At 57.1% G+C, this 10,233-nt stretch overlaps 1 protein-coding gene across 1 annotated transcript in view; it reads right to left on the bottom strand.

Annotated features, from left to right (window-relative positions):
• Nucleotides 1-7,821: 7,821 nt before the first annotated feature.
• The window catches only part of MAGEL2 (MAGE family member L2), a 3,927-nt gene continuing 1,515 nt past the window's right edge, over nt 7,822-10,233 (bottom strand). Inside the window, 1 exon segment of the mRNA XM_027767797.1 lies at nt 7,822-10,213. Within this exon segment, the coding sequence (XP_027623598.1) occupies nt 8,255-10,213 (1,959 nt within the window). The 3' untranslated portion in view covers nt 7,822-8,254.

Genomic DNA, 10,233 nt, shown 5'->3' on the forward strand with positions numbered 1-10,233 from the left:
GATAGCGCCTGTGATAGTCGGATAGCGCCTGTGATAGTCGGATAGCGCCTGTGATAGTCGGATAGCGCCTGTGATAGTCGGATAGCGCCTGTGATAGTCGGATAGCGCCTGTGATAGTCGGATAGCGCCCCTGATAGTCGGATAGCGCCTGTGATAGTCGGATAGCGCCTGTGATAGTCGGATAGCGCCTGTGATAGTCGGATAGCGCCTGTGATAGTCAAATGGCACCCTGTGATAGCACCATAATAGTCAAATAGTGCACCATGATAGTGAAATAGTACCCCACAGTAGTCAGATAGCACCCTGTGATTGTCAAATAGCATGCTGTGATAGCGGTTCGAGTCCTGGCAGCGTGTGCAGGTGAGCTGCTGGGCCAGGACAGTCACCCAAGCCCATGGCCGCTCCGCAGTCTCCCGCTCCCTGAGCACGGTTGACCTGAAGTGAATAATCTTTGCAGTCCAGGATTTTTACCCAGACTCAGGGTGCTCTAAGGGATAGACGAGTCTGGCAGCATGGAGAGAGTGGCGTGCTTTCTTCTTTCCCCAGAAGTAAATCTGACCACACTACTTCCAAAAAAGAAAAAGGAAACACCTTCAAAGGCAAATAAATAAATATGTATTTTAAGAGAGATTTTTTCTATAGGGTGCATGCACTCACCAGAGGGACAGAGAGAACAAAGAAAGCAAGAGTCACCTCCCAGGGGGATGGCCATGCTGCATGCCCTTCCCCATTCTCCTTTTGGGATTTTGGTCATGCATGCATACACACCTGGTGTGAGTTTTAAGCTGCTGGCTCTGGGACTTGAACTGCTGTTGGTTACATGGCAGTCCAGTGCAAACATGACACCACCTACTGGTCCCAATAAACCGAACTTTAAAAACCCTTCAAAAACCTCCTGTTGCTTGTTAGAGTAAATGAAAGCCAGACCCACTGAGGCGATGCACAGTCCCGTTCATCACATCCCTTCCCAATGTTTACGGGTCCGGCACACTCCACCTCTACCCCTGCTCACACACGGTGCATGGGTGTGCAGTCTTTTGAAACTTACATAGCACTTTATTTTGTTTCATTATAATTACTATTTGTTGAGTTTTCTGTAGGGCATGTGCACTCTGGACAGAGACAGAGAGGGAGAAATAACCCCCAGGGCATGGCCTCGCCGCAGTCTCTCCTCCGCTCGGGGTTTTGGGCACACATGCACGCATGCTCTCTGTTTCTCAAGCTGCTAGGGCTGGATTTGAACTGTGGCCAGCGTGTGAATCTGGCTCCCTGTGCACAGGGCCGGACCGCTGTGCTGTCGGGCCGACACTGCTAAGCCTGTGTTGTGATGGATAACGTTTGCCCTTCCCCGGTACGGGAGTGCCGGAACACATAGGCGAGCCTTTCTCATTCTGTGTCAGGTGGCCCTCCATGTCTGTGGGCTCCCCACCTGTAAGGGACTGGAACACGCTGAGGTTTGGGTACCTGTGGGAAGCCCCGGAACAGTCCCCCACAGATACCCAGGGGTCCCGGGCACATCTTAGGTGTCTCTTCACTCAGAAGCCATTTCCCCAGCCAAGATTGCAGCACATGTGGACACTGGCTTTCAAGGAGTCAGGGCCTGTATTCACACTGGCCAGCCGTGTGGGATCTGGTCTCTTAACCACCAGGCTATGGGGGCCAGCCCAAGTTATTGATGATTTATTTATTTATTTATTTATTTATTTTTAGAGATTTTTGCTATAGGGTGCATGCACTTGCCAGAGAGACAGAAAGTGGGAAATCACCCCTCGGGGGAATGGCCATGCCACAATCCCTCCTCCTCCATCTCCTCTCGGGATTTTGGGCACGCACGTACAGGCGCCTGGCATGAATTTTAAGTCGCTGGGTCCAGGACTCAAACTGTTAGACTGCGTGGGAGTCCAGTGACATAACCAGTATGTCCTCTGCTGGTTCCAAGTTGTTTTTTAAACACATGTTTACTGAGAGCAGGTTAAAAGCCAGGCTCTGTGCTGAAGGATAAGAGGAGAGGAGACGCAACTCTTACCGTCCTGGAGCTTGTAGGGGAATCAGCTACCTGCCCTGTGACCCCAGGAGGGGACCACATCTGGAAGGGGCTTCTGAGTCCTGCACAGTGTGTGGGGTCAGCCGGTCTGTCTCCCCTAACACATGCTGAAGCTCTCGAGGCTCACGAAATGATGCACGTGGTGTTGACTCCTCGGCGCTTTCCAGCACGGATGTTCTGAGGGGCGGGCGTGGGATTTGATCTGATACTGCCCATGGGCTTGGAGAAGAAGCCACCCATGTAGATGGCTGGGCACCAGTTGTTCCATTGAAGAAACACCCAAAGGATGAGGATATATGTACAGGAATACAAATCCAGTTTCTAGTGAATGAGGACCAAAGGGGTGGCGAGGGAGAGGAGTGGTAGCTGCAGTCCAGCCCGCAGCAGCGCAAAGACCATGGCAAGGGCTCGCATTTCTAAGTGGCACCCATCCTTGGAAGGCTTTAAGCAGGGAAAGTACGCGAGCATCTTAGGTGCACAGTTCGTTAAAGAGAAATTAGGTTATGCTTTGGAGCGTGGGCTCTGAGGCTGCAGTGGGGGAGAGAGAAGTTAAGAGACAATAGACACCTTCCAGGGGAGACTTGTTAGTGCCATGGACAAGAAAATTGTAGTGGCAGGGGGACATGCACATATCCCACCCAGTCGCCCACTAAACCAAGTCTCACGAAGTGGAATGGTTACATGTTTCTGTGATACGGTATGGTCATTACGTGAACAAAGCATGTGTCATTTTAGAGATTTTTGCTATAGGGTGCATGCACTTGCCAGAGAGACAGAAAGTGGGAAATCACCCCTCGGGGGAATGGCCATGCCACAATCCCTCCTCCTCCATCTCCTCTCGGGATTTTGGGCACGCACGTACAGGCGCCTGGCATGAATTTTAAGTCGCTGGGTCCAGGACTCAAACTGTTAGACTGCGTGGGAGTCCAGTGACATAACCAGTATGTCCTCTGCTGGTTCCAAGTTGTTTTTTAAACACATGTTTACTGAGAGCAGGTTAAAAGCCAGGCTCTGTGCTGAAGGATAAGAGGAGAGGAGACGCAACTCTTACCGTCCTGGAGCTTGTAGGGGAATCAGCTACCTGCCCTGTGACCCCAGGAGGGGACCACATCTGGAAGGGGCTTCTGAGTCCTGCACAGTGTGTGGGGTCAGCCGGTCTGTCTCCCCTAACACATGCTGAAGCTCTCGAGGCTCACGAAATGATGCACGTGGTGTTGACTCCTCGGCGCTTTCCAGCACGGATGTTCTGAGGGGCGGGCGTGGGATTTGATCTGATACTGCCCATGGGCTTGGAGAAGAAGCCACCCATGTAGATGGCTGGGCACCAGTTGTTCCATTGAAGAAACACCCAAAGGATGAGGATATATGTACAGGAATACAAATCCAGTTTCTAGTGAATGAGGACCAAAGGGGTGGCGAGGGAGAGGAGTGGTAGCTGCAGTCCAGCCCGCAGCAGCGCAAAGACCATGGCAAGGGCTCGCATTTCTAAGTGGCACCCATCCTTGGAAGGCTTTAAGCAGGGAAAGTACGCGAGCATCTTAGGTGCACAGTTCGTTAAAGAGAAATTAGGTTATGCTTTGGAGCGTGGGCTCTGAGGCTGCAGTGGGGGAGAGAGAAGTTAAGAGACAATAGACACCTTCCAGGGGAGACTTGTTAGTGCCATGGACAAGAAAATTGTAGTGGCAGGGGGACATGCACATATCCCACCCAGTCGCCCACTAAACCAAGTCTCACGAAGTGGAATGGTTACATGTTTCTGTGATACGGTATGGTCATTACGTGAACAAAGCATGTGTCATGAGCTATGCTGGATACAAAACACTTGCAGAGAATCTGAAGAATGTCCTACTTTTAAACTCTCTAGATTTCTTGGTGCAGCTTTGGTGAAGCTGAGTTCTCTACACTAACAGGAAATACAAAAATTATATTTTTACGTAAAATATAGCACATATGAAAAGCTGCCGGTTCCCCTCGTGGCCAGCAGGTGGCGTAACAGACCCCGCCATGGACCCCGCAGAATGCCCTGCAGCAGCTGGAAGAGTGCACCTCCTGAAAAGCCTTGGCTGCTGCTTCCTGGGGATGGGAAATCATTTTCCGCCACGCCCTGCAAATTCAACAGGTGTACAGCCTGGGAGGCCCTACCACAGGGCCCTACAAACGGGAGTTAAATGGTTCCTGAGACAGGAAAGCGCTCACGGTAGCTGGAGCTGGTGCCTGTGGTGAGGCAGGCGGCTTGCTCACAGTTCCCCGTAGCTGCTGCGTGGGTGCCATCGCCCTCCCTCCCACGCACGAGGACAGCTCCTACACACGGCAGAGGTTTCACCAAGTTCCTAGGAGCATCACCTGTGAAAGGGAAGCCGATACGCTGCGGCTTCCAGGATCTCAGAGATCACTGAGCGTGGAACTCTGTGGACGAGTTTGCCATGTGTTGCCATGTAATAAACACGCCCCGAGAGGACAGTCTGGAGCCCGCGGCTGTCCGACCCTTGTGCTGAGAGTACTGCCTGCCCACCGCGTCACGATTTCCAGCCACTGTGCCCCAGCAGTACAGATCTCCCGCCTTGAGAGAGCAGGTTAGGCCGCCAGGTGAGCAGACGTCTCACCAGAGATGGGCGGTTGACAGCGTGTGGAGGGAGCCAAGCCCTCTGGCCGTCGCAGGGACACAGAGGGAGGCACAAGGCCCACTGCTTCGACCGTCTCAGGACAGCTGCATTAAAACAGTCTGTCTGACGGCGGGCAATGTGGAGACCCACCTCTTGTCCGATGCTGGCGGGCACATGAAGGACCGCAGTCACTCTGGAAGACAGCTTGGTGTCTTTCGAGCCGAATTCACTCTAACCACATGGCACTGTGGAAAGGGAGTTGCTCGGGGCCAACTGGGAGCTGGCTCTCGTCCATCTGCATCGGGGACGTCTTGCCAAGGCTGCCAGGAGGATTTCTTGAGTGCCGAGCATTTGGGAGGATGCTCAGAAGGGAGGAGTCTCCCATTGCTGTCCTGTCATAGCCAGAAAGAGGCAGGTGTAACTCAGCATCTCAAAAGAGACAGGATTTGGCTAATGAGAGCGTGTGGTTCTTGGAATTCAGCCCGAATGCACAGGAGATCTGGAAGGAAGCAGCTTCTGGCCTTCGGGAGAGCGTGTCTTCAGTAGCCGAGGAGGACCCACTGCAGGTTCCCCTCAGGATGTCCCCCAAAGGCCCCGCACAAGGACCTGCACCGTTCTAGGCTGGGACAGGATGCAGGCTCTCTGAACGTCGGGCTTCTTCCCTTTAGGTCTGACGCTCTGCGTCGTGCTTAGGTTTAGTTAAGACCAAGGCAGCCAGACAGTGGCACGGTGGTGGCAGCTCTGGGTCTCACACGGCAGATGACAGGGTTTGAGCCCAGGACCTAGTAGCGTGAAAACCCAACCACATGTGTGTGTGCCAAAATCCCAAAAGGAGGGTGAGATGGAGGCGGCCATGCGCGACCATGCCCTCGGCGTTCCCACTCTCAGGCACTCAGTCGCATTCTTCCAACTGCCAGCAGAGGGACCCCTGGCTCATCTGTAAGTTCCTACTTGAGTTAACTCACTTTCCCCGGCAGCTCCTCGACCCAGAGCTGAGGACAGGGGCAGAGGAGGGCGCGTGGACACTGAGGGACTGTCAGCCGGGGGGGCACCGAGCCGCTCGCTCCCTGTGCTGTGGACCAGAGACCGCTGGGCGGTTGCGGAGGTCACCTGGGGGCAGTTCTGAAGGTGGGCCATGCACAGGGAAGGGGCTAGCCCGGGCGTGGCGGGAAAAGAGGGAGTGCAGGCCTGGCCTGACATGGGTCGGCCAGGAGAGGCTCCTGGGTGCGAGGGCGCAGGGATCGTGCTCAGGGGCTGCCACGTGGTGGCCATGCCTGTGGCCGAGGACCCTGAGACAGCCTCGGAGGTGAGCTCTGAGGAGGCTGGTTTGTTCGTGGCTCTGACGGCAGCTGGCCCCTTCTCTGTGCCCCTCAGGAGGACAGCTCAGGGTGTATAGTTGACCCGTTTAATTTTTAAATTTGTAGTGAAGTGTTTCATCACTGCTACAGATGAAGTCTCAGTCACAATGTAATCACATTGGGTCTCGAGCCCTCGGCATTGCTTGAAGAAGGTTCCAGAGTGGTTCCAGATGTGGTCCCAATGTGCTGGGTGCATGGAGGGCCAGGAGCTCGAGGGAGGTAGTTCCCTTAGGGTAGGCAGCCATGCGGCGAGCATGGAGGGGAGAGCCGGGAGGAAGCACCCACCTGGGTAGGCGGCCGGGAGAGGTCAGGGTGTGAGCGGGAAGGGGTGGGGGCCAGGTGAGCATGGAGCAGAGTCACACGGTGCAGCTGCTTTCCAGACGTGCCCTGCACAGAGCGTGTACCCTGCCCTCCCGAGCAGGTGCTTTGGGAAGACGGGCAACGTCACAAATGAACCGAAACAGAACAGCGCAACTCCCAGCCCCCTTGAGGGCGCTTTTGCCCACTCCCTTCCCCCAGCCTCTCTCAGGAAGTTGTCACCTGAGACCCGCTTTGGCTCATTGGCCTATGGTGTAGACCTAGTGGACACTGGTCGTGGGCTGATGCAGGACTGTCCCACCAGGGTGTACCCGGCCCCACCCAGGGTTCCCAGCACCTGGCCAAGCCCAGGTGAGCCCTGGGGGTCTCTCCTGCTCCACCCCTAAGTGCAATACGTGGGTCACAGGCCTCAGCCACGTGGACTGGAATCAGAAAAGAGGTTTTCTCATGGCCTGTGATGTTGGCGGGGAGATGGAACCTTCCACAGGTCACAGGAGGGTCCCAACCTGGGGCAGCCACAACCCAAGTTACAGGGTGTGAGGCAGACACCATGGGAGGTGGCTCCCATGGAGGTAGCCCGGCGGCCACCAATAGGTGGTGGGGACTTCCGCTATGGCTACTCAACTGACCAGCGGCTCCCACATTAGCACTGGAGCCTAGCCATGGGCTCGGGCTGGACGGAAGGGCAGCAGGCAGGGATGACGTGTCCTGACCTGGGGAGTCCTTTTGCGTAGAGGAGGCCCCATGTGTGAATAGCTCTCCCCGGACACTGCAGCCTGTAGTCCCCTGGTCCCTGTCCTCCCACGCCAGACACCCTAGCCCAGGGCTGACGGCTGGCTTCCTCTGGAATTAGGGGTGACCTTCCTCCCAGGAGCATCCCCTAGACCTCCATGTCCCAGGAACCCCCACCTCCCGGTTCTGAGCAGGCCCCACCCGTGGCCCACGGGCCCCGAGCTCCTTTCTGCTCTAAGTGCCTGGATGTTCTGAAGGAAGCACGTTTCCCTCCCAGCTCCGACATGTCGACGCACCCAGCCTGAGTGCTGGACACCTGCCGTGGGCCCCAAGATGGACCAAGGCCCCTTGGCCACTTCCTGCTCACGGCTGCCACACCCGGATGCTTGTGGTCCTGCAGCTAGGTAGCCCTCTTCCCCACAGACCCCTGGAGAATGGCCTACCTCTTGTGATGACTGCCCTGTGTGACCACCAGCTCATCACGTGGACCTTGCAGCTCACCTCAACATGGGACACGAGTGCCACGGAGGTGACGGTGAGTCACGCAAGGTGTGTGCCCCGCTCGCTGCAGCCACTGTGGCTGGGAAGTTTTGCTGGTGTTTAATGAAAGCCCTGTCTCCCCACCCAGCAGTCACTGCATCCTTTGGGGACGAGTGGGGTGCTCCCTCGAGCGCTGCCTGGCCTCAAGCTGGTGTTGGCGCATACTCAGGGAGCCCTGCCATGGACATGTGGGAAGAAAGACGAGCACTCGCATGTTATGCTGAAAGAATATTTATATATAGATATAGATATTTACTTCTCTGCAGACAGCTTTTACGATGAGTCATGGGAACGTCAGAACAACCGCGTACGATGCTACAAGATCAGCAGCGGAATGAGATGGGTGGCTTCTCAATTCATTTCACAAAGCCAGCACAACCCTGCTACCCAAACAGAACAATTATAACACAAAACAGAACCACAGATTGCTCTCGAAATACAGATGCCAAGATGCCAGAGGGAACAGGAGCCGATTGAAATCAACACCATGAAAACGCACAAAGCTTTGGCAGGTCCGAAACCAAGGTGAAAACCCAAACTCACACACACAGACCTGGAACGTAAACACCAGAAACAGCGTCCCCCCACACCTGGCAGTGCCTCTGGCCGGGGAGCCAAAGGAACAAGGTCTCGGCTACACCTGTTAGCGAGGAGGGGGACTATGGTGGGGGGGTGCCAGCATTGCCCCCCGCTTCAGGCTCGCCCTCATCCACCTCTTCTGCCTCACAGTCGGCCAGGGCCTCCAGGTAGTGGAAGGGCCAGCACCGCGGGTCCCTCCTGTGCAGCTTGGCCAGAAACCTCAGCACGAGCATCTTGCTGGTCTCCAGGCATGCCCGGGGGCCCCAGAGGAACTCATACTCTGCCGGCTCAGTGTAGGGGACACGCCGGTACTCGAGGTACTTCTGCCTCACAAACACCTCCGTCACGAGCTGCCTCGTGTTTCCGAAGAGACTGTTCGTCTCCCGGACGTCCAGCCCTAACTTGAACAGGAAGTTAAAGATCAGACCCTCCCGGACACAGTTGCCCTTCATAAAGATGAGACTCAGCACCACTGCCAGGAGGCCCAGCTGGGGCCTATCTAAGCAGGACGCCCCGGGGTCCCCTTTAAGACGCCCCAGTTTGTTGCTGATGATGTAGGCGTGGCTTTGGGCACTGACCCCCTTCAGCTGACACCCAAAGGCGTGCTCCAGCTTGGGGCTGGCGTGGCTGACGTCTGAGTACTCATCTCTGCACTCTCGGACGATCACTCTCACCACGTCCGCGTGCTGGGCCGGCACCTGGGCCTGGCTCTTCACCAGGAGAAGCTGCACCAGTGTGTCCCCCCTCTCATCCAAGGGGGGCAGGGGCCGGACCTCCACCTGGGGCACATCCTGGGCACCCCTGGGCCCCTCACAGACACTGGGGAGCTCATGGATGCCCGAGGGCTGAGGGCTACAGGAGCCTTCGCAGAGACCCAGAGCCCAGGAGGTGCTCAGGCCCTCCCAGCCATTCAGGGCCCAGGGCGTACTGGGGCCCTCCCAGCCACTCAGGATCCTGGAGGCACTAGGGCCCTCCCAGCCACTCAGGCCTCGCAGAGTGCCTGGGCGCTCCCAGTTACCCAGGGCCTGGATTGGGCTCCAGGTCCCCCTGTCACTCAGATTCATACTCTCCCAGGGCCTGGGGCCCTGCCAGTCACCCAAGGCCAGCATTTGGTCACTGCTGTCCTCTTCAGATTCCAGATGCTTCTTCTTGCGGGCGACTTTGCCTGAGTGATGTGGGGGCTCCACAGAGGTCTTGGAGGCCTCAGGGGAGGTGGCGGCAGCCTGAGGGGCAGCCGGCATGGCCATCAGGGTGGCAGACACTGCCTGGGGTGCCTTGGAGGCACTGGCTGTGGGCTCTGGGGCCCAAGCCACAGCAGGCAGGGCCTCCACGCAGGCAAACGGGTCCTGCAGGGTGTACGGCAGTGACTTGGGGGTCTCAGAGCTGGCAGATGGACCTTTGAAGGCATTCAGAGAGGCAGGCTGAAACTGGGAGGTAGCTGGGAAGACCCGCGAGGTGGCCACGAAGGTCCCCGGGGTGGCAGGCAAGGGTTTCCAGGTAGACGGCAGGTACGCTTGGGCCATCGCTGCCCGCGGGCTGCAGAAGGCGGCGGCAAAGATAGTGCGCTCCTTGGAAGGGGCCCTGCGGTCCTTAGACGAAGCCTTGCGATCTTTAGACGAGCCCCTGCGATCTGTGGAAGAGGCCCTGCATTCTCCCGATGGAGTCATGACAGATTTAGCCGAGCCCCGGGGAAAATTTGCCGCGGCTACCGGCGCTCCGGGCTGGGCCGGCAAGACCGCAGGCGAGGCCTGCCAGGGCTGCAGTTGCAATGCGGGCAGCTCTGCTTGCGCGCCCGAGGGCTCGGCCGGCTGGGGGGGTAGCTGGATTTGCATGGCTTTCTGGGAGGCTGGGGCTCCCGGAAAGGGCTGCTCCAGCTGGACGACTGGGGGGCCCTGCCTCTGGGCCTCCTGGACAGGCACGGGCTGCCAGAAGTGAGCCGGGGCCTTCTGGGCCTGCCAGGCCAGCGCCGGGGCCTGCTGCACGTCCTGGAACTCCACTGCCGGCCGTTCCTGTGGCACCGGGGGCTGCCCTTTGGGGGCCTGCCAAATAATCGGAGGGC

Source organism: Tupaia chinensis, unplaced genomic scaffold, assembly GCF_000334495.1.
Source record: "Tupaia chinensis unplaced genomic scaffold, TupChi_1.0 Scaffold144682_1, whole genome shotgun sequence".
In the NCBI taxonomy this organism is placed as follows: Eukaryota; Metazoa; Chordata; class Mammalia; order Scandentia; family Tupaiidae; genus Tupaia; species Tupaia belangeri.